The sequence below is a fragment of the Ammospiza nelsoni genome, chromosome 1 (genome assembly GCF_027579445.1).
Source record: "Ammospiza nelsoni isolate bAmmNel1 chromosome 1, bAmmNel1.pri, whole genome shotgun sequence".
NCBI lineage: Eukaryota > Metazoa > Chordata > Aves > Passeriformes > Passerellidae > Ammospiza > Ammospiza nelsoni.
The window spans coordinates 146,384,683-146,409,095 of NC_080633.1; the positions used below are offsets into that span (position 1 = coordinate 146,384,683).

Here is a 24,413-nt window from a genome sequence, read left to right on the forward strand (position 1 = left end):
CAGAGGGCAGCTGTGCTGGGTGTCCTCTCCAGGCATTTCTGGTGGGTGCCAAGGGCAGCTTCCAACCTTCTTCCGCCCAGTGCAAGGGAACACACCAGGTCCCTCCTGGCCATGGAAGCAGATCAGACAATGGTGCAGAGAGAAGGTTTATTGCTCTTCTACTGCAGTCAGGTGCAGGGCTCTCCGACATGGACCCTAAATATCCCTGATCCTGGTAATTAGCTGCTCTTTAGATCCCCTTTCTTCCCTCTTTTCCCGTCTCCTTCTTCTCTCCTGTTACCAGTCTCATTCCCTCTCAGACAAACCAACCACCTCTCTTGGTTACTTTTTCGTATGATACCATTTCATAGGTAATGTCAGATCTGTATAAAATCACCTGTGGGCTGTTATCCCTTGCAAGCTTGTGTTTCCAAAAAGGTCCCCAATACAGTCTTTCAATTAACTGTAAAAATGGCCAGACCTCACAGAATTTCCCCATAACCATCTGTGAAATCCAGCCATTCCTAAGGCACATTTAATTAGTTTTTGTAACTTTATCATGTCATTACTGTGGGGATGACAGAGTGTCTGCATAGGTCACCCAGGGAGGTTGAGGAGTCTCCATCTCTGGAGGTATTCCAAAGCCACCTGGACATGGTCCTGGGCAAATGGCTCAAGGTGGCCCTGGTGGAGCAGAGGATATCTGAGGGTCCTTTCCACACTGAACTGGTCCATGATTGTTGAACCTGTCAATGTCAGAATGTTTTATCCCCTTCTCACAGAGTCTGAGCGCTGCCAATTGTGTGGCCTATGGGATTCTTTTGTCACCTTCCATCCAAGATACCTTCTGGTACTGGCATTGCAAGGCTGACTGATTGTACTAGTTGCACACCAGGTTTCCCATTTTCTAAAAGGAGCACAAAGTAACTACTGAATATTATTTTAATGAATAAATACAAGTAATGACTTAGAAATCTGAAATTCCCCCCATATACATTTCATGGATAAAATGCTGTCACCATAATGTATTGATTATCAGTAACAGTAATTAGATTGTACAAATGCCTAGGGTTCTTGAGTGTGTTTTGTTATTTGGAGTTCAGTGTTGACCAGCCAAATTATATTCATCCTTTAAGTCCTGAAATATGTTTAAACATGTGAAATATTTTGATGTCTGAACCGTCCTTGCTAGTGCAAATGATTGGATTGAAACTATCTCAGCTTGACAGCCTAGGCTGCCACATTTTACACACTCAAACAAGAGTGATTGCTTGGTTTAGAAAGCAATCACAAGCAGGTTCAAAGGAAAGTACTGGAATGGCCTGCCCAGGGAGGTGGTGGAGTCACCATCCCTGGATGTGGCACTCAGTGCCATGGTTTAGTTGAGCTGTTGGGGCATGGGTTGGACTTGATGCTCTTGAAGGTCTCTTCCAACCCAGTCATTCTGTGAATTCTGTGAAAATGCTATGTACTGATTGATGACTTAGAAAAGTGTGCATACCAGTAAAAAAAAAAAAAAAAAATTTAGAAAACCCTCTAATCCTTAAGTGATTTGATGGGAAGTGTAATTTCTCTTTGACATAACTCTTGTCAGACAAGAAATGAGAAAAAATCTCTCACATCCACTGTTACCAATTTGTTCCTTAGTTTAATTATTTTTAAAGCTGCTATTAATATAAATATTATACATAAATATGTGGCTGACTTCAGAAGTCAAAGTTAAAATATCTCCCTGTACACATAAAAGGTCACACCTTTGCAAGCCAACCTTTGCAGTTAGGCACAACATCATCACATCTTACTTTTCAATTAAACCCCCCTTTGTTCTCTGTTTGTCTGCTTTACTATGAGCAGCTGAATTGCCTGTTTGGATATGCCTGAATTCCCATCTCAGGTGTGAGTAGGAACTACTTTTCTCAGTGCATTAAGCCTGTTCTTAATTTTGTGACTATTCTATGAAACTGCAGGCCATTGCCAGCAAGTGAGTTGAATGCTTCTTGTAAAGTCAGTGATTTTAATTTTCTCTCCTAAAAGATAAGTATGGAGTCACTATAATCAGGTGTTTCTTGGATGCCAGATGCTAGATACTTTCTTGGGGTTATTGATGTCTCTCTGATCCATTCTCAATGACAATGGATAAGTCTATCTTGAGAAGAAAAATGCTCCTTTTTTCAGTGTACATAGGTTCTACAAAGCAGGTTTTCAGCCTTGTGGAGAACACCAGAGTCAGATTTAATTTAAGTTCTTGAGCTGCAGTTAGTTCTTCCCTCTGCAGTCACCTCTGTACAATGCTGAAGAGTCACCTGCACCACTTGGCTTTTGATTTTGAGTCTATCTCAGTTCATCCTGCTTGTGAACCAGTTCTGGTGCACTGGGGACATTCCTAGCATATGCCATGGCTGGGATAGCACCTTGAGAAGGTCTTCAGAAGAGGAAATGCAGAAGCACTGCTGGTGTTTGGTCACCAGCTTAGCAGATTGTATCTCCCAGCTGTTGAAGGATGGCAGGACCACAGGATGCTCTGGTTTCTGTCCTAACTCGTCAGTCTGTGGCTCTTTCCTGCTTGTCTTGTATTTAGTTATCATAGTATCTAGGTGGCAAGGGAAGGGCACTCTTATGTTTGTTCCCTGTGTATATAAGAGATTGGGATTTCTTCTTTCTGGCACTTGCAAAAGAAGCGTTGTCATCCTCAGTTAGGGAGAGGTAGGAAGCGATGCTTTCCCTCAGGCCATAGCTGAGGCAAGAGTCATCTATTGCTGCCAGGGTGCTCTTGGTATCTTCAGTCACCTCCAGCCTTTAAAAGAACAGAATTTTGTTACCATTTCAGCTACTTGGACTGAGCCTCTTGGGATAATATTAACAGTTGTTAAACCTAATAATGTTATTTTTGTTGTATAAAAACATTTCTGCCTCATAAATCACCGAGCATTTCTGTTGCTTAGCATTTCTCAAAAAAAAGTACAACAATAATATATAAATATTTTTGGCACTTGAAAACGAAGTATCATCTATATTCTCTTAATCTGTAAGAAAAATGACCTCAATACTGCACAAAATTTTCTTACCTTCAAAAGCACATGAATGTTTTGTGAAGAAGAGTAGTGAAGGGAAATTTACCCTTCAAAAGTAAAAGGTGCTTTTGTTTCTGAGGGTGGCTGTTTCCCCAGCTTCTGAAACCTGACCTATTTTCTCTTGGGGCAGTTGTGATATTAGAAATCTCATGAATTGGGCTGTGTGTCGAGAGAGACACAACAGGAAAAGTTTATTCTTGGATGATGTGTTCATTACACCAGTGCTGTTCCCTGGGTGTGGGAAGAGAGGGGAGCCACTTCTGCCCTGCACATCAGAGGGGTGGATCAGCAGTGGTGGATGTCACTGGGCTTTGTGACCCAGCTCTCACTCCTCCCCCGTGGTGAAAGGACTCAGGAGTCCCAAAGGGACTGAACACATGGATAGCTGGATAGGAAAAATGATTGAATGCTAACAATACTTCTTTCAAAGTTAAAACCTAGATTATCAGTTAGAGAGCTGGGCATTCAGTTTTCATGGGTTAGCTTGATGTCAGATTGTTCAAACTTTAAAACTGCTTTTTTAATTTCCTTTAGAAGGAAATAAATAGCTATGTGTTCTGTGTTGCAAGCACAAGTATACACATGGCTGGGAGCAGCCCTGTTGTTTCTGGCAGCCTGTGCTGTATGTGGTACCTGTGAATGTTTCTCCAGTTGAAATTTTTATTCCTCATCACCACAGGAGGAACTGGATTCATCTCGGTGTTGTTGTTAGTGCACTGGGTGAGACAGGGTGTTGTAAGGACACAGCAGAGACCATCAGCAACTTCTGAACAGAAAATGAACACACAGACAGTTAATCTTTGCTTACTGTTTTCTTTCCCTGTTGCATGCTCAAATAAACAGTTTTCGACTCAGCAGCAGCAGTCAAAAGTTGTGTTCTCAGCAAGGAGACATTAACACAGGCTTAATTTTTCCTTTCCTCATACCTTTGCATTTTAATTTTTCATTGGGCATATTTTATACAGTACAAGTGAGGAACTGAGACTCAGAAAGGCAATGTGACTTGCTCAAAGACTACAAAGAATCTTGTGACAATAGAAAATTAAACCCACTTTTTCTGAGCCTTCGTTGAGTTCTGCTTTGCTTCCTATTGTCTCAGCCATGCAAAATGAGCGTAAAAAAGGTCAGATTGGATTGTGTGCACACCTACTCTTCTGTGGAACATGACTGTGGAAAGAATTGGGGTTCCCATATTACCTTAATCAATGTTTCTGTGCTCTACCTTCTTGCTCTGTTAGGAACATCACAGATACTCTTCTGCCCAAATAGAGAACATGATGCCTAAATGCTGGTATTCTACAACTCTGAGTCTTATTTCAGAGTGAGATTTTGTATCTTCTTATGGTGAGGGAAGGAGGAGACCTAAATCTAACTATGCTCCTCTTACACCTATAACCCAAGTGAAAATGTTTGTTGTTACAAGTTTTGGGTTCTGCCCCAGCCCAGATTTTAGGCTTGTTTCCTTCTTTCTAGATAGTGAAAGGTGTCAACTAGCTAACATGTAAATACACATGTATCTACTGTCCAAATTCTTACTCTCTTTATGTCATTGGACTTGAAAGTTTCATTTGCTTGTTTTAAATATGGATCACTAATCTCCTTAGTTTTGTCTTTGGCCATCATACTTTTTCTTTTACCTGTGAAACAGTTAGGAATGGAATCTTCACACTTTTAAAATTACAGAGTATCCATTGCTTGCTAAAGCACAGAATCTATTGTTCTCTTGTAACTTTTAGGCAATTTGTTCTTTGCAATTTCCTTCCTCATTTTAGAATACTCTCATTATGATGCATAGTAACTGCAGCCACTTAACTGTGTTGCTTGTCAAGGTACCTTTCTGACACCTTTCTGATATGGGTAAATTCCCATAAATCTGGAAAACTGTCATTGAAAAAGTGTCATCCACTGGACTGACGTTAGTAACAGTGGCACTGACTCTGCAATTGAGCTAACAGCTTGAGCCTCTTGATATAAGCTCTGCTGATAAATTCCTGCCATGCACTTCTGCTAAAGTGATAGGGAAGAAGCTCACAACGTTTCTGAAAATTTTCTACTGCAGATAAGGTTGTGTGCTGTAGTGGTTCTTTGGGGAAATGTGAATAGAAACCTGGTGTTGCATGCCCTGAAGTTATCTGCCTGCCTAAATGGCAAATAAATGAATGGCAGACATCTTCATGTTGGCAAACAGAGTCAGCCAGGAGTTGCAATCTGTCTCTGGAAGTCAGATCTACAGGTACATGGCTTCTGTACAGCTGAACATTTTTGTATATTCACACTTTGGCTTTAGCAGTGCTCATAGAGGGTCTGGGCATCCCTGACCTGTGCTGACCTCCAAACTGCAATTGGAAGTTCTTTAGGGAACCCCTAGACCCTGGTGTTTGGCTCAAACAGTGTTATTGACATGGCTATACAATATCCTACAAAACACCAATGCAGACAGAGCCCATCTGGCCTTATTTAGCTGAATTCTTGTATTGATTTCAGTTATACTGTTATGGGCAGCATATTTTAATTTAGGATGAAAAATGAAGTAAAATGTACAAACCAAAACTTTTTCCATTGCTTGTTTTGTGGCAATATTTGCAAGTCTTGGACATAAGCAAAACTTCTTGTTCTGGACCTTTGATAGATAGTTTTACAGTTGCCAGTGGAAAATTTGTTTTTTCTACACTCATTTTTACCTGAGTAGTGATTGACAAGGTCTTCAAGGCACTGGAAGGTTTGTCGTGGAGAGATGTAATACCAGTTATTGGGGAGGCGGAAGATCCTGTAATGTTTCACCTGCCTGTGCCTCACTGACAAGGAGTATAACCCTGGAGAGAGAGAAGAACTAATTACACCAAAGTAGGGCTGCTTGGGTGTCTGTAGCAGAATAGAGTATCTGTAAGGTGTGGTGCCATTACTCAAACCACCTCAGAAATAGCTGAAAAAACGCAAGTGGCCATCTTGTATTTCTTATTATATTTTATAGATATACATAAATATAACATGACTTGAGATTTTGGTTGAATTTAATTTCAACCAAATTAAATTCAACCAAATTTCTGGTGTGCTTTTCCTTTATTATTGCTGGCATGGGATCTTTTGAAAGGGCACAAAGAAAATAGGCCTTTACAGAGTTGTTTGCCCTCCACTGAATAGGGAGATCAGACTCCCAGGCTGGTACTCTTCTATGTACAGCTTAGAGTAATGCAGTAGCTGAGACCTGGTAATGCAGTCATGGCAGGAGATGACCACTTGGGTTTTTCTGTTTCTTTGTTTAGAACTGTTCTGCAGCATTTATTGAAAAGGACTAAATGCCAATCCTAAATTTCTTTGAATTTAGTATAGATATTAAGAAGGTAATTGGCCTGTGGTATGCAAGAGGTCAGAAGAGATGATGTGTTATTCCCTTTTATGTGTAGTATCATGATATTAGAATGTGTTCTGGTGCTTCAGAAAAGAAATACAGCATGTTGCACATGGGAGATTTGTTCAGCCTGAAGAAGAGCAGACTGAGGGGAGCCCTTATTGCTAATTGTGTTCAACATTCTCAGCAGGGGCAGCAGAGGGGCAGACCCTGATCTCTTGTCTTTAGTGACCAGTGGCAGGACCAAGGGAATGGTCTGAAGTTGTGTCAGGGGAGGTTTAGGTTGAATAGCAGGAAAAGGTTTTTCTCCCAAAGGGTTTTTGGGCCCTGGAACTGTCTCCCCAGGGCAGTGGTCACAGCACCAAGCCTGACAGAGTGCAAGAAGGGCTTGGACAATGCTCTCAGGCACATGGTGGGATTCTTGGAGTGATCCTGTGCAGGGCCAGGGGCTGGACTCAGTGATCCCTGTAGGTCCCTTCCAAGTCAGGAATTCTATGATTCTGTTTCTATGTCCCCATTGAAGAAAATAAAAGTATAAAGTTGGTACAGTATAATTTCCATGTAAAAAGAAAAAAAAAATAAAATTGAAGACCAGTCATTTTTAAAAATAAATAAAAGACCTCCCTTTTTTATATAGTAAACACTTATCCACCACCCCCTAGTACTTGGTGTGCATTTTACACCTTCTTGAATCAATCCTTTGTGGACAAAGGCAAAATTGTGACTTTTCCTTCATTGAAAGTCCCACTGTCTCATCAGGTTTGCATGCAACCAAAGTAAATAATTGTGTTTAAACAACTGAGTCTTGTTTGTGCTGATTCCTGTGGAACTTTCCATGTCCATCAATAACCCCGTTTCCAGTAGGTGACTGGTAAAGGCTGGCACACTGCACTGGGTGCCTTCACCTTCCCATTACATGCCTTTTCTGGTTTTGGTCTGATCCATATGAAGCAGGACAGGGAGTGAATTAAAGAGCTGTAAAAGAGTTAATGCCTGAGATCAAGAGGTAAAATATCTGTATTGTCTCACCTTTCCTAGTTTCACTCTCTCTGATCATGAAGGAGCCGACCTTGGTGTTGGGCAGCTGTAGAAGTTCCTCCGCTTTTTCTCTTCCCAGCCCTTCAAATAACCAGCTGTGAAGCAGGAAAAAACAAATTCTGAAATTTGGACACCAGTGGAACAGTGAGCAGCATGTGGCTGTGAAAGTGCTGCATTAGCCAGGAAAAGTGACTGCAAAAATAACACTGTGGCTTTCTATAGATATTCTCTCATCTATATTCAGCCCTATTTCCCCAGTTTATGGAGAAACTTTTGCTGGTTTTGAGTTCCATTAACCTTTGTGAGGTTAAGAGAAGAGTAATAAGATTTGGACTTATTAGGGAAAACAAAACTTTTGGAGCTGCTTTGATCTGTATTTCTGGGTACAGATTCATGTGGTGTATTGATGACATCTGTGGCATTAGTTAAATCTCTCTTTTTCATTTAAACCACTTTTGTTAAACCCAAATTGTATCATAAATAAACCCCAAATAAGTTACAATTATTTTGCTTCTTCTAGGGAACAGTCCAACCATTTAACTTAATGGGCTTTGTGGATAAGGGAATGTGGAATTAGTCCTACAAATTTCCACCATAACTTCGTCCAGTTCTGTGTTTTGCCACAGCCAGTGTCTCACCATGCACTTGGGCTTGCTCAGCTCTTCTAGACTTATGGAATAGAATGGAATTATATTTTAAAGCTGTTGGCTTCCATTGCCCCACATCTGTGCCCTGCCTTTGGGAAAGCATCACTGTTTCAGGAGGATGTAAAAGCATGTTAAAATTGAAGCCCTTGCATAGTTTACAATGACATTAACAGTTCATATCCTTAAAATTAAACAGGTATTAAAACACTTGTCAGAAAGCTTTTAAGTCTGTGCTTTAATGGGTTTTTTTGGTTTTTTTTTTTTTTTTTTTTTTTTTTTTTTTGTTGGTTTTTTTTTCCCCCCTGAGTGGTGACTATGGCAACAAGAAATGTCTGAAATTTCCTTAGCTCATCCAGTGAGAAAGTTTACATTCTTGAATGACTTATTAGCATTTCTATTTGTTCTTTTTGGCCTGTTTTCCATGAGCAAACCTAGCTAAAATTTTACTCTATGTAAATATTAAAAATCCATTCTAAATAGGCTCTCTTCATTAATGTCTTTAAGTTAAAGATCAGTCCATGCAACAGATGCATATTAAATATCTTATATGTGATTTGAGGTGTCTTTGGCTCTTTCCAGCATTTAAAAAAAGGATTTTCCTTTTCACTTAGTCTAAATTTATAAGTGGATTTAAGTTCTCAGTTTTCAAAAGATGTCTTTTAGATTCTCAATAAATAAAATTTCTGTCTGCCAAGTCACTATTGGCACTATTTGGACTATGACTCAGAGTGATCAGAGGAGGATATGTAAAAATGTGGTGATGAAGGGCTATAGAAATGCATTTACTTACCCATGATAAACCTTTGCTACATATTTTCCTGGGATATAATTTTCTCGACCTGTTGTAAGGGAATGGACTCTCCACCAGCCTCCTTCACTGTGTGAAAGCAAGAGAAGGGATATTTTCAGATATATTTTCAGAGCTTCTCATCATGTGGAAGTTAGTGCAGTTACATAAATTAGCCTGCAACCTTCTGTGTGTGCTTTTGAAACTGTGTATTCAGAAAGGAACCCTCTTTGGTTTCATTTAGAGTAGTTCCATTTCTAAACCTTCTTGAGAATTAAATGTGGATGCAGAAATAAGCTACTTTGTTCCATTTAAATTACGTAAGTAATAAAATATTTTTCTGCAGTTGAAAGAACAAGGATAAATACTCCGTGGTTAAACCATGCTGTGCTCTGCCTTCCCACAGCTAGACTTGTACTGGTGTCCAAGATATTCAGTTTACAGCTGGGAGTGTTGTGTCTGAACAGCCCTGTAACACCAGGATAGAGGATCTGGGAAATGGAGCCTGTCAGCTTGGGAACAGGCTCTGAGTCCAACTGAACCTGCTTTGTGGTTTGCTCTTTTCGTTGTCTTCCATGAGCTGCAGAGCAGACTCCAATCAAATAGACCTTGTAGCTGAAGCTGCAGGCATATCCATTTCCCCCACTATGTCTTAAGTTATTGCTGTGATACTGAATTCTGGCTTTTACTCTTGAATCCCTTCAGAAACAAAGGGTACCAAGAATTTTCACAGGGATGCTGCAAAGGATCCCTGTGAAAATTCTTGGTACAAGAATTCTTTAGTGCAAGGACCCTGATGACTCTTGAGTTCTTTGCACCTTCACTTTAGGAGTTTGAATCCAAGGAACTGTGTCTTGTTTAAATGCTGGTTTTGTGGATGTTCATATAAATGCTCCCAAAATAATGTCTACACTGCAGATCTGACTCTCAGTGTGTGTCACAACAGCTGAGTTGAAATCACTTAGGTTAAATGTCATGAGTTATAGCTTCTGGGACCATGGTCTAGAATGTCTGTGCTGAGGGAAAAAGGGGGAGTTTTGGGTTTGGGTTTCCAGATGAAATGAATTTATCTATAAGAATTTTAGTCCTTTTTCCCCAGAATTCTCCTAGACAGAACTAAGAATTGCAATATGAAAAAAAAACCAAACCCAAAACCGAGAGATTTGCCATCTCTCTCCTCCCAAACTTTAATATTACTAACCCTGAAAAATCCCTATGATGATTTAAAATTCCAAAGCAGGTCATCTCTCCTGCTGCAGGAGCTACAGACATTATGTATATTGAGGTCAGTCTTGGAGGACATTTGGTTTGATTATTGCCAGCCAAATGCAGTTCATCTGGTAATGAAAGGTGCCTGACCAGTGTGGAGAGTGAGAATCTGTGCCAGTGGTGCTTACATAAATCTACCAACCCAGAGCAGTCACAAATATCTGTGAGGAATTGCATTTCCTATGGAGGTGCCATATGTCCTGTTCCTGGCAGGATTGCTGGGGCTGATTGCCACTACACATCATTACTTTGGTAGAAGGCTGAAAAGCTGCTGTTATAAAAGCAACTGAAAAGCTGCTGCTTGTGCTGACTCCTCTGTGGTGACTCGTCACCACTTGTGCTCTGGTCAAAGCTCCTTTTATACTGTCTTTTAGTTCTTTGAATGATCTTGGAAAAAGAATTACAGTTTATGAGCAGGAAGAAGCTTCAGGCAAGAGGAAGAGGCTGACATCAGCATGTGCCCCAGCAGGGGAGAGCAGGTCCTTCATCAGGACACTGTGGTTTGCATAGAGCTTTGGACTGTCTTGTTATCTGTGAACAAGTTCACGATTCAAACTAAGAGGAAAGTTCCCATTAAGGCTTGCTCTGGATGTAATTTATCCATCAGGAGAAGCCCTTGCTCACTCCACAACAGACATACATATCAAAACCTTCTGCTGCCAAAGCCTACTCTTTTAGAAGTTGTTCCTGCCGTAGATTTTACTTTGCAGCACATGTGTACATATAATATGCCACACATATAATTCCCATTGATGTGGGCATAGGCAGCCCTGTGGTGTGTGAGGGCCTGTAGCTGATGAAACCTGAGAGTGAGGCTTTGAGCTGGAATTTCCAAGCTAAAGCAGTTGTTGTACCATGTCATGTATGTTCTGCAAACTGCAGCAAGGTTTACATTGCTAGAAACAGGCAGAGAGAATCCCCCTGGTTTAGAGGAGCTCTCCATCAGCAGAAAATTTATCTGGTGGTATTGTCTGAGTCTTGGGTGGAGGAAGAGAAAGCACTGTGTTAGCAGAACATAAGTGCAGCCATTCTGGGTCAGACCAAAGGCCCTCTAAGCCTGTGTCTTGTGGCTGACGAAGGCCACTGCAGGTCATGGTGGCCTGGAGAAGAGTCTGAGAATTCATCAGCCATCCGTGATGCTTCTCTTATTTCTCTCCTCCAGCCATTTCACTATCTGGTTGAGAGTTTTTAAAATTATTTTAGAAGTCCTCCAAGGATTCCTCTGCTATCAATTGTCTGGTCTCCCGTTGAATCCATCTGCTGGACCAGCTGCAAAAACGAAACCTTTCATTTCATTTTGAGCAGTGCAAGTAGTGGCTGTGGGGCTGAGTAACTTCCAGGAGGTCACTGTGTGCTGCTACAAGCTGTGCCTAGGGGAACATCAGGGCTGCTTTCTTCTGTTTTTTGTACACGTGCTCATTCTTGTGTCTGGCAATACTACACTAAGGTTAAGGTCAGTCTGAACTAGTTCTCCAAAGCCTGTGTACTTCTGGGGCTCCTAAATTTTTTGAGTGGAACTGACTGAGAAATCTGTCATTTTTCCCTCACTAAGAAAATGCAGAATTGATTAAAAAACATAAAAACACCCCCTCCCCTTTTTAAAACTTTTTTTTTTTACATTTGCCTCAAATAGGGATGAAATTCTAAGACATAATAATAATGGAGTTGTTAGGTTAAAAAGGGTGAGAGAGAAAATTACAGACACACTTGACATAAATAAATTCAGGGATTTTCATTTTCTATGTGATTCAAACTATTTTGGCTCTTACTCTGTTTTCCATTACATTTGGGGAATACTTTCTTACAATTGCTTTTCAAAGAAAATTGTTCTGAGTTTTATTTTAGAATAGAGTCTGAATCCAGCTTGAGAAACCTAAGATAAATGTATAAAAAATATGTAATCCCAAATTCTTAAACTACATGGAAATTTACACTATGGCTAAATATCCTTCCCTGAAAATTCTGAACTCAGTTCATTTTGCTGAATTGCATCCAGTTTGGGCCAGGTGCATAAAACAGAGCTTTGCTTCAGTTGTAATAAAACCTAATTTAGAAATAAATTGATCAACTTACTCTGATAGCACACGTAGCTTTTCCCCTACATGAAATATAGGTTGGCTTATGTCTGCTGAAGGATAGTCATAGAGAACAGCAAGGAAGTCACTCTCCTGACCTGTGAAAGAAGAAATAAAAGGTCACTTAAAACAAAGGTAGTACTCTGAGACATAAATGGATTTTTCTTTAAGTGTTATAGATTTTAAGTAGTAGGTCAAATGGGGAAAAAGTCTCTGAATGTCAATTAATAAACAAGGAGCTAAAGAAGAACCTATAGATTTATAAGAGGACTTTGAAGATACTAGAAATGAAAAGTCATGTGGTTAATTGTAAGCAACTAAATTTAGACCACTTTTTCTAGCAATTACCATATTTAAAGGACATATTCAGCTTGAAACTAAAAAATTAGTAATTATTTAGAGTATTAGGAAGTAACCCTGTTTGATTAATGCCACTGTCTCTAATTGCCTCCAGCTACAGTTTTGTATCGTTAAATTTAAGACAAGGAAGATGCATGTTGAATTGTTTCATAATTTTACACCACTGATAGTTTTCAATGGTAGTTTAGATCAGGGTCAATGAAAGTGTAGCCATTATTGCCCATTTCCATAACTTTTTAAAGGAGCTTAATGATCTGCCAGCACACTTTTTTCTCAGCATTGCATGGAGATGTGCAAGAGCTTCAGTGACAGAAAACAGGCACAGAGATGTTTAAGTTGAAACCATTGTAAAATGGCAATTTGCAGAGCTGAGGTCAGCCAAGAGATGAGAAGACCTTTTACATCAGCTGGGATGAATCTGGGACTTGCACCCTGTGTAGGATATGCTGAGTGTTCTGGGTTTCTGAGGGGTAGAGCACTATACACAAGACTGGGATCATCAAATGTGAAATGTTCCTCATCCTGCTGGAATCTGTGGTGCCCAGTAAATGCTGGCAGCTGGGAGGTTCAGAAATGTGTCATGCTTGGTGTTTTGAGCTCTTTGTCACTAGTCCTGGCAAGGGGGATTGTGCCATACACTGCCTGCATTTCTCTTGGAAACAGTTCCCCCCCTCCACATCTCAGTACCCTCCATGATCTCACAGGGAGACAGAGCTTCCCTCTGCCTCCACCAGCATCAGCACCCTGGTTCTTAGGAGTACCATCTAGCACTTCATTTGCAGAGGTTGTTTGATCTTCATTCTTCTCACTCTGTGCAGCCCAACATGTGCGAATATGGATGTGAATTCAGGGTAGGACAGAAAAAAATTAGATAGAGAGATAGAAACACTTCTGTATCCTGTTAGTTTTTTTCTCATTTAATATAGATTTTTTGCAAAGTTCTCTTTAAGGAAGACAGCTTTTGAGGGAAAGCTAGGTGCAATACCTGAATGAATGCTCTGTGTTTTTAGCTATGTGTCTCAGGGCCTTAGAAACAACTCACAGAGATAATGACAAAAGGCTTCTCTGGGTAATCTGTTGTGTTTCTTTCCTTCATGAAAGAAACATGAAGGAAAGAAACACAGCAGGTTATCCAGAGAAGTTATGGATGCCCCATCCCTGGAAGTGTTCAAGGCCAGGTTGGATGGGGTCTGAGCAACTTGATCTAGTGGATGGCATCCCTGCTCATGGCAGTGAGAGTGGTATTAGGTGATCTTTAAGATCCCTTCCAACCTAAACCATTCTATGATTATTTTGAGAGCATGTAATATTGAAATTGCCATGAATTTCTTAGTTGATTAGTGTCACTGAATTAAGTAGGACCAGTCCAGTACAGTCAACCACTGTGATAAGTCTAATATGACTTATTATACACTTAGTTCAACCCTATTGAGGAAATTCTGTGCTAAGCCTTTGATGGCTGCCTTGTTCTGCACAGAAAATCCAGTGGCACCTTCCTGTCTCTGAAGCTACTTAGTACCTGAGGCTAATAACACCTAAGCATTGGCACTGAGTCTTTTTTGATGGAACAAAATCTTTACCCAGGACTACTAGAAGAATTATGGACCAGAAGATACATTTTAAAAATAGCAAATGAGCATAATAGCAAAATGAGGATAAAGTTCCATCACCTAATTTCTCGTTATAGGTTATAAAACATCATGTAATGCTACATTGAATATAGTTATTTTTAGCTTAATGCCTTTAGCATTGCTTTTTTAAAAAAATTATACTGTTTATTTAAAAATATTCTGCTTCCATGGTGAAAGAGTGGAAAACAAGTGCTTTTCTGCTCCCCTTCCTTGTGCACTGTCATTTGCATTTCATTATGCACTGTGGGGAAGGTGACTTTTTGTCTACTCTAGCAAGACCTGTCTCACTTTGCTTACACTTTCATATTTATATTAATTTTTGTTTCAATTTTGCATGTAATTTTTAGTTCTGAATAGGAAGGAATATATCAGAGTGTTATTTTCCACATCCATGCAAATGTTACCTCTTGAACTACATACAATTATATTAAAGTGAAAGAAAAGGAGTGAGCCCCTCCTTCTTTTCTTCGTTTTGATTGGTATTAAAGTCAAACCTCACTGGGTTTTTTGGTCATGCAAAATGCTCCACCACGCTGTACAACATTTCACAGAACCCATGCCAGCTCCTTACAAACACAAAAGCCTGGAAACAGGAACAAAACAAATTACACGCTTTCTCCACTCCTAAATTTCACAGTGATCTAATAGATTTCATCTGATGAGCTCCCCACACTTTCAAGATGTAAAAGAAAAAAGATTTGCCTGAGTTTATCTAACACAAACTCTCCTCCACAGGGCAAGTGGAGGTTACATCTGCAATGGAACAACCCAAAAGTTATAGTGGAAAGATCGAAGCACAATCGTTTCCACTGCATCAGGTGTTAATTCTGGGTGGTTTTTTTAGGAATAGGAAATGAATGTGAAATACATGCTAATTTTAGTTGTCTTCACACCCACATGTCTTGCAAAGTGTGAGACTGAATATTGTATCCTTCAAATTATTCATTGGGAATGGATAATGAAGCATTATTAGAGCATAGGCAGAGCATCCAGATCCAGGTCATTGCCCTCAAAAATCTGCTGGGCTGGGCACTGACGTGGTCCATGTCTGGAGTGGGAATGAACTCTTTGGAGTTCAGCTCCATGCATCATCCAGCTTTACTGGCCAGCAGAAATATTATGATTTATGGCAGGGGGTGCACCAGAGAGGGAGAAGAAGGATACTCATCTGGGAAACTGTGCAGCACCACAAGGTGTGGCTGCAGAGTCACACTTTGGTACCCAAGCTAGATCTAAACCAGCCAGCTTGGGAACTGAGATTTGTGCAGGTGCAGCCCAAAAGGATTAACCCTTGATTCAGGGTCCCAAAGAAGGACAGAGAGAGGCTCACAACCCTTGATGAACCCATGCTGCTCTGCTCACTCTGTCATCTGGGTTGTGTCAGGAATGCCTGTCAGTATGTGAGCATTTGGGATGCAGTTATCTTTGGGTTCCAAATCCTGCTTGGGAAATGCAGTTTATACACTGTTCCCTTTCTCAGGGCCAAGACTGGCCCACTAGTGCTGAGGAAAGCACAAGGTTTGCTTTCAGAACACAGGGGGCTCATAGGGGTCTGGTGAACACTGCAGACCAAGTCTGCCAACTGCAGTTATCTATTTTCTTCCCCCTTTTTCTTGGAAACTCTTCCATTCTTTCCCTTCTGTTTCAGTCCTTCATTTTATTCAGTCTCCCTGAAATGAGCCAGTGAAAAACCTACTTCTCCTAATAACTATTTCAACTATTGAAAGTCCATGGATTGGATCCTTCACCTCAGCTAAATGAAGTCTGTTCCTGGCCTGGTGGAAATCTTTGGTTTGTGATATGATTTGGAGTTTGATCTGCTCAGGAAGGCAAACAGATACAAACCCACTGGGTGAACCCCAACATGCACTTTGGTACCAGGTTCATTTTTTCATTGGATTTGGATGACAGTACTGATGTTTGTATTCCCAACTTTCATTAGCAACATCTAAACCATTATGAAAGATACTGGTTTGATCCAGACTAAGAGATGGATGGATCCAAAGAGCTACTCAGGCTGATAAATCCTAGAGTCATGGAGTAGTTTGAATTGGAAGGGACCTTTAAAGGTCATCTAGCCCAACCCTCTGAAATGAGTGGGGACATCTTCAACTGGATCAAGTTGCTCAGAGCTCCAACCATCCTGACCTTGAAAGTTCCTAGAGATGGGGCATCTACAACTGTTGTGGGCAACCTGGTCTAGTATTGCACCACCCCTATTATAAGAATTTTTTTTTCTTATCTCTAGTCTAAATTTATCCTATCTTAGCTTAAAACCTTTATCCTTTGTTGTATCAAAGGAGGCCCTACTGGAAAGTGCATCCCCATCTTTCTTATAAGCCCTCTTTAAATGTTGAGAAGTGCAACAAGATCTCCTGGACCCTTCTCTTCTCCAGGCTGAATAACCCCAACTCTCTCAAAATTTTCTCATAGGAGAGGTGTTCCATCACTGATCTTTTTTGTGACACCCCCCTGCCATTGGATGATTAAACATGGGTGTCTGGTGCGATTTTAGCTGTGAGAGTGTCTGAAACATCCCTCCAGCCTTGGCAGGTGCCACTGTATCTACAGGAGATTTGTTCTTTCCCCAGTGGTCGCAGGTGGTCAGGTAGGACTAACAACACCCCTTTCTAGATGTGCTGGGTGTGAAGGAAAGTTCAAGTAGACTGAGTCCTGAATTCCTAAATAGATATTTCCCCATTGTAACTACTGTGCTATCAATGTTTGCAGAGGTGTGTTTTAGGGATATGTTATATTTCCATCACAGAAAGGGTTGCAGTTGTTTTTAGCCCTGCTAAATCCTGACTTTTAGCACATGCAGGGCCAGGACACACTTGGTCACAGCTATGGCCTGCTCATCACCAAGGTACTGCTTTGAGTGAATGCATGTCTCTATTTTGGTGTTCATATGTGGTATTTGTGTCAACAGTTGTTGGGAATATCAGCATAAGGCACTTTCCTAACCATACTAAGATCAGGGCTGGGTTTCCTTGCAGCAAAAATTAAACCAGGCTGATTCCCTATCCCTATAATAATGAGCAGCCCAATCGGAAAATCTTTGATGGAAAAAACCCAAAATCACAACAAAACACAAACAAACAAATAAACCTACTTAAAAAGCCCACCCCAAACACAAAGGAAAAAACCAAAACTGCTTTCTCCTCTTCAGCTTTGTGGAGTGATTTCTTGCAGCTCTAGTGCCAGCTGCCTGTATTAGTGCACCAGGAGTGCTGAGGCACTACTGGCTCTCCACCCACTCACTCACAGTTTGTAGTAGCTGATCACCAAATCCCTCTTCCTTTCCCCCTCCAGTGCATGACCTCTAGCAGCCTACAGAGGTGGCAGGGAGGGATTTGCAACCTGATTTATTCACATGTGGATACAGAGGGCAGATGTGTTATTCTTCTTTGGCAGATGGCCCTGTGAAACTTGTATTCCTCTCTAGCCTTTATGGATAAATCTGGTGACAGGCTGGCTGTGTGCTACTTCTAATGCAATTATCTGACAGTGGATGGACATAAGGTTCAATGCAATACATCATTAAAACTTTTAACCTTAAATGAAGGAACCCCAAATTTCAAGGATAAATTTGTATAAAATATCACATGCAATTATGTCAGAACAAACAGCATGCCTGGTTTCTGAAGTGGTGTTTCAGTGCTTTCTGATTTGGAAGGAACGTCTTTCAAGGAGCACCAGCAAATAATACGTTTAACATTTGGGGTTTTTAATTAAAGTGCTTCTTGGAAAATGAGCTAAAACGTAGCTAAATATAAGCAGTGTCTGGTGGATGCCCTCCTTCTGCCACAGCAGCCCTGCACTCGCCTGCTCCTGTCAGGCGGCTGAGGAGCGACACATGGCTGAGTCTGTCGCGTACCGCGAGCGGCTCTTTCTCCTGAAGAAATGAAATGAGTGAAATGAGTGAAATGAGCTCTTACCCGTTTGGCTCAGCGTGTTTGTTTCCTCAGATGCTCTTGGAGCTTTCACAGTGTTTCCCATTGTGCTCACTAATTCCGTCAGAGTTCTTCGGAACTAAATCAAAGCAGACATTGAAATTTAACATCACAATAACACCTGCTGTGCCAGCAGATGAGAAATGACCTCGTTTGGGCGTCTCCAATTTCATACAGTTTTGCTTTTGAGAACTCTGGTGTCAAATTCATGCAAGAGTTTTACATACTTGCTAAACTCTCACCACTTTGGTGTTTTTATCAGGGGAATAGCAGAAAACCGCAGCTAGGGAAGTTGCTCAGAAGAACATGATGTAGTAAAAGTTTCCATTACCAGTACCTCAGCACAATAGGAAGTAGCAGCAGAGCTATGCCCATATGGGCATTTCATATACAAAATATTTTTTCAGCATTTAGGGTACTGAGGCTACAAAGGATCTAATTAGAATGATGTCCCTGGTTTTCAGCACTGTGTGTATATTTTTCTGGTTTACTACTGAGCACAAGGAACACAGTTTGGTACGTTTGGGCTTTTTTCGGATGCAATTGTGTCCTCAGCAAATGTGGGCAATTTTTTTAAAAGTAACACCTTGCCTAAAAAAATGCTTGATTTCAAATCTGTCCTCCTGCATAAAGCCAGCCAGTGAAAATTCTTCAGATACCTGTATTAAAAAGTTTTGGTGGATATACAAGAAACAGTATCAGACAATTGTGGTACTAAATAGTGTGAGAAGAGCAGTTCTCTCTCTTTTGCTGCAGCCATCCTAATTCTCTCTGACAGAGTACAGAGAGATAAATATTTTGAATGTGGAAGGTGTATCATGCTATGGTATATTTTCAGAGGCAGAAGACTAAAAGCTATATCTATTTAAAAACTGTTCATTAAAGAAAAAATACCACCAGCTGATGGGTAATTATTTTTTAAGAATGTATTTCCGTCCATTGCCCTGTGAAAATGATAACAGGAGCTCTAGCAGCATTGTATTAGTATTTTACATCTTGTGGCCTTTTCTAGCTTGAATATTTCAAAGATGATTACTGAATTTGGTGTGCTGCTCTTCACTTACACATGCTAGAGCCTGATGAGGGTCAGTCAGGTGGAGAGATGTCCAACCTGAGAAGTAGAACCACGGACATCAGCAAGACTTTATTGCTAATTGTCTTTCAGAATAAGATTGGCAGAATTTCAGTATGTTGATTAATACAGTAAATTTTTAACATCTTACAGACAGTTTAGGAAGACAGAATTTTATCCTACAAAATAAAGTGCCATTCAAAGGAAAGAAAATTCATCCCTTACCAAATGCAAGGAGCTCAGTGCTAGAACAGATGGTAGTGCACAGTTTGACTCCACCTCATCTGCTTTCCAAGCTTCTTAGTGCTGTTCCCAAAGGCTCTTTGCTAGAATTCTCTATTTCATTGGCCAAATGGAACATTACCCCTTCACTTTATGCACTCAGAACTGGCTTGTGGCACATCTGGAGGGTGCAGCTGTGCCAGTGTCTTTCTGACAAGCATCTGAAACCTACTTTCACAAGAACAAAAATGTATTGCCTGATAGGAGAAGTCTAGAAGCTGAATAAAACAGCGCCCTTAAATTTAAATAAATTACTTGCATATTCACATTTTAAAAATAGGTCTCTTTATAGAAAGCAAAACAAAAAAAATCTTTCTTCATCCAAATGCACCCTAATTTCTAAACCTGAAACCAGAATTCACTTTGGCAGGCAATGTCTGCTTTCAAGATCATAATTTTCTGATCTAATTACGGGTATTTTTCTGCAAGACCCAATTTTAAGTTGTTGAACATTTTTCTTACTTGTATCCCATAAAGAACAAGAGGTAAACCCATAGGAGTAGGGCAGCCAGTATTTTGGCTACAGATATTATAGCTGTTCATGGCTCATCTTCAAATCAGCCAGAAAAATTTCCTGGGCACAACAATAGAGAACTCAACAGGGCTGAAAATGTCAGCCAAGAGAGTGAGTTAGATACCTGGGCTGATAAACTCTGCTGAGCTCTGTGCTCTGGTAGAGGCATTTTTGCAGTAATTTAAAAGAGGGGCTCAAATCTTGCTCAGTGTATAGAATCTAAGCTGCAGTTATCGAAAATGTTGACAATTCCAGGTAGGTGGCAAGAATAACAGCATAAACATCTGATGTCCATCTATCATTTTGACACATGCAATTGATATTTAGATGAGAATTGCTTGTGTCCCAAAAGTGTATGGGGAAAAAAAAAAGTCCTACCTCTTAATACCGTTTAATGCTGGGTTTTGTTATTTGAGGGCTGGGAGAGCAAGTCATCCTACAAGTGTCAGGCTTGTGACCAGTGGCCTTTTTCCTCCTCCTAATTTGAGGCATGCTGAATTTCTTTGGAAAGTGATATGTAGTATTTGTGCATGGTGGAAAGGCTTCTGAAAATTTTACTTCAGGCTATCAATCTTTCTAAAAGCATGGCACATTTCACCAAGGCAATTACATTTTTCTAGAATGGTGTTTAAGGATCTAAACTCTAAATGCTGCTTTAGAAATACCTGAAGTGTTTCTGCAGGGTTGCTTATACATTGTTTGCAATTAAACCACAGAGGAATTCAATACTGGACAACAGGGAAGTTCCTAATTTGTGTTTTTGCAGAGCACAGCCTGGTTCCCTTCTGCCATACCAGGCATTGTTCTCAAAGGACCTCTGATCATCAGAGCACAATGTGCAGCTCTCTGCTGCTGCCTTAGATGAGGAATATTCTGGCTTGTGGAAAATGCAAAGGTTATAGAGTGCTTTCAGTGCAGTGAGGAGCAGTGACGTCTCGGCCTTTGCCATCATTCACGTGTCGCTTTTCCGTTTCTCATTGCATTTTCCGTGCTCTCTTACTGTCACTACCATGGTAGCATAAAGTCCTGAAAGGGACAGAGAGTTCAGATGCTCTCCAGTTTCAGAGCCGGAGTGCTCAGTGAAAATAAAAAAATTAAAAGCTCTGACTCTTGCTGTTAATTCACTTAGCCAAAGTGACTAAAAGGAAAATGAGACATCAGACTAGATTTTACTACTAATGCTATTTGTCATTGTGTGTATGGACAGAGTAAAGGTTCCCATAGTCCAGTCAAAGGTGGTGGAGTGAATGTTCTGAGGTATGACTCAATGTTCAGATGTTGAAAATGGGACATGGAAGTTTTGTTTGAAATAGGGAGGCAAAAAGTGTTTCTACTTGATGGCTAGCAATGGCATGTCACTAGAGTAAGAATGTACAAAGTAGTATCACAGTTTCTGGAGTAAGAATGTACAAATTGGTCATATTTCTAAAACAATGGTGTGCTTTGCTCTCAAGGGAGTGATATAACTTGGTGGCTTAAGTAGCTTGTGCTTGTATTGAGTTATTGTCTGCACAATACAAATCCATTCCATCACTGCATGATAAATTCTTTTGTGGTTTTCTGAAATTTTGAGACACTCTGCAAAACTAGACTTACTGGAAGCTTTAAAAATGTCATGAACCAATTCTTTTCATTGAAATAGATAGAAGAACAGTAACAGTTTTATAGATTATAATCTTCTGAAATAGCAAATTTGCTACAGCCACTGCATCTCACTTGACCTTATTTAATCATAGAAGAATTTGGGTTGAAAGGGAGATTTAAAGGCCACCTAGTCCAGCCCTCCCTCCATGGACATTTGCAACTAGATCAGGTTGCTCAGAGCCCTATACAACCTGGCTTTAAATGTTTACAACAATGGGGCATCTAACAACCTGTGTTTCACCTCCCTCATTGTAAAAACTTTGTTCCTTATATCTAAACTTGATGACAGAGTTTGGGGTACAAGTAGAAGTGCCATCCTTCCTTCACAGGAGTAGATAATTAGACCATATCCAAAGGAAATAATTCACTGGGGGTGATGAAGGAAGAACTAAAGAGAAATGATAGCCTCTGAACTCACTGTGTCTTATCTACCCCAAGCCCGCTGGGATGCTGGGAACCAAAATCTACCTGCAGCCCTCAGCAGCCACCTCCTTGGGCTTGCATGAAAATTTGGTTTTAACTGTTAAGATCACATTTGCAGTGTTCCAAGCACTGGCCCTTCCTCCTCTCCCCTTTCCACTTGTGCACATCATGTCAGGGAAGGGTGGTCACAGGGCTGATGGCACACACAGCTGTTTGGGCTTAGGGACCTTTGCTGGCAAAAGGAACGTGCAGAAATATCTGCAGTCCCAGACCTGCTCTGTGCCCTATTTATCAGAACTCTCAGCAGATATGAATTCTTCACTTGTCAAGACTGGAATCCCACTGACCTACATCGTGTGACCCCAAAACCTGTGGTACAATTTTCCCCTTCCGTTCCTGTGTGCAGCACATGTAGCAATAACTTCCTCTTGCAGAATTTGTTCTCTGAGAAAACGTGCTTCTGCAGCAGTTAAATAGCATGGAACATGAGAAATTCTGCTCCTCGGTGAGAACTTTGAAAAAGGTATATTTAATATGATTGAGAATTAGTTAATATAAAGAAATGGAAGTAATAAGAGGAATAAAAAGGCAAGATAGATAAGCACATGAATAAAGCCTTCCTACAAGGAATACCGTAGACTAGTAAAATTAGAACATTTATCATTCCTGAGATGCTATACCATATTTTATTTTTCTTTCCTGATATTCACATCTATATTCTAAGGTCTTAAAATTTAATTCTCAATAAAGTTCACAGGTAATGTCTGAATCTCATTTAGCTTGAAAATTAAAGCACTGGCATCCTGTTATTTTTCATGTGTGGAAAGAAAAAGCAAAGCAACTTAGATTTCAGAAACTGTATATGTTTTTTGGTGAATTTCCCTTAATTTATCATTAATTAAAATGAACATCCTTCCAGCTTTGAGGCAGTTGTAGCTTTGCACTTAGAAAGAATAACAAAATACTCTCATCAAAGTAATTCAGAGACACATGCAAACATGAAACAATACAGAAATACCACACTATCCACACTTCTAACACTTTGAATAAAAAGCCCACTAATCTGTGGGCTCATATTTTGGTTACAGTGAAATGCAGTTTGCTTTAGCATAAGGTTTTGAGCATCTGTCTTACTTTTAGGTTTCAGTAGAAATACTCCTTGTCCTGTCTATCTTTAGTACCACTCCTTATGAAAAGGATCAAGGCAGGCTCTTCTATTTCTGCCTTTGGTGGTACTTGAAATCCCCGGTCTGAATCCTGTCATTGTTAAGGAAATAGAACACCCTTGTATATAAATAAAATGGAAACATTTGGTCTCGTACGCAGCTAATGTAAAAGATATCACAGCAGTGATTACCTTTAAATGCTGGGCATGGCATTCCAGGTTGCAGTATTCCTGAGAAAAGCCGTAGTCATAGCACTGCTCTCAGGCTGCCAGCAAGGTTTAGCTGATCAAGTGGAGGAGCAGCCGGTCGAATGAGAGTGTTGTGAAGTTCACGCTGTCATGTAGAGCAGCATTTGCCAAACAGGCCACATACTTCCTCTCTGAGAAATAAGGAAGGCTCAAAGTGTTTGCAACAGATGAGGTTCCTGTTGCAAGTCACTACTGAAGGCACATTTTATCTATGGGCTGAGAAAAACAGGGAGGTTTTCAATGTATTGCATCAGGGCTGGTTTCAGCAGATATAAAAAATGAGGGAAAAAGCCCAGTTTGCATTACTTACACAAAAAGGGTTTATTTTCTTTTCTTCTTCTTCTGAATTTATTTATCCAGTAATGCTCATTTCCCAACTGTTTTCTTTTATGCAGTGTTACTATTTTTTTTTCTGACAGGCAGGAAGAGGCACAAAACATTTTTTTCTCTCTTATTGAGTCTGAATAGGAATGCAGCCTTTGCTTTATGCTTCACTCTGTACACCAAATACCTCTGTCTGCAAATAATTGAAGCTTAACAGCAGCAATGAAGAAATGTGGATTGAAAACCAGTATATGAAGCCCATTTTCACATTAGCTGTAAAAAGTGCAGAAGCTTCAGGACCTTCCTCATCTCAGTGTCTGAGATGGAGGAACCAAGATACTGGCCTGTTGAATAACCTGACTAAATGCACTGAAGAGTGTTGTACTGTGGGTATGAATATAGAAGTCAAAAGGATTTATTAAGGTTTGCCCTTTGCTCTTATAACCAAGATGGGATCTAAAAACCTCCCTAACATATCGACAAACCTAAAGGAAACAAAATAACCCAGCAAGCCCTAGCAGATTTCCCACTTTGCCCCAGAGCAGCTCCAAGTAGGTGCTTATGTGGAAGCTGTTGTGTAA

General features: G+C 40.3%; 2 protein-coding genes across 2 annotated transcripts in view; one reads left to right on the plus strand and one right to left on the minus strand.

The window, feature by feature from the left end:
- TG (thyroglobulin) overlaps positions 1-24,413 on the plus strand; it is a 148,704-nt gene that overhangs the window by 86,491 nt on the left and 37,800 nt on the right. The gene's annotated exons all lie outside the window — the stretch shown is intronic.
- On the minus strand, positions 872-23,665 carry SLA (Src like adaptor). The gene is made up of 8 exons (XM_059475239.1): positions 23,452-23,665; positions 18,145-18,238; positions 12,214-12,313; positions 8,875-8,961; positions 7,429-7,532; positions 5,732-5,863; positions 3,684-3,816; positions 872-2,773 (listed from the first exon to the last, which is right to left on the minus strand). The coding sequence occupies exons 2-8, from the start codon at positions 18,203-18,205 to the stop codon at positions 2,554-2,556; spliced, it is 837 nt and encodes a 278-aa protein (XP_059331222.1). The 5' UTR covers positions 18,206-18,238; positions 23,452-23,665; the 3' UTR covers positions 872-2,553.

What these genes read in the sequence shown, in the direction of transcription:
- SLA (XM_059475239.1), bottom strand. Translation starts at nt 18,205, where the DNA reads ATGGGAAACACTGTGAAAGCTCCAAGAGCATCTGAGGAAACAAACACG. An exon ending in AAGCTACGTGTGCTATCAGA is followed by an intron (nt 8,962 to 12,213) that starts GTAAGTTGATCA and finishes GCTTTCACACAG; the next exon opens with TGAAGGAGGCTGGTGGAGAG. An exon ending in GTAGCAAAGGTTTATCATGG is followed by an intron (nt 7,533 to 8,874) that starts GTAAGTAAATGC and finishes CCTGCTTCACAG; the next exon opens with CTGGTTATTTGAAGGGCTGG.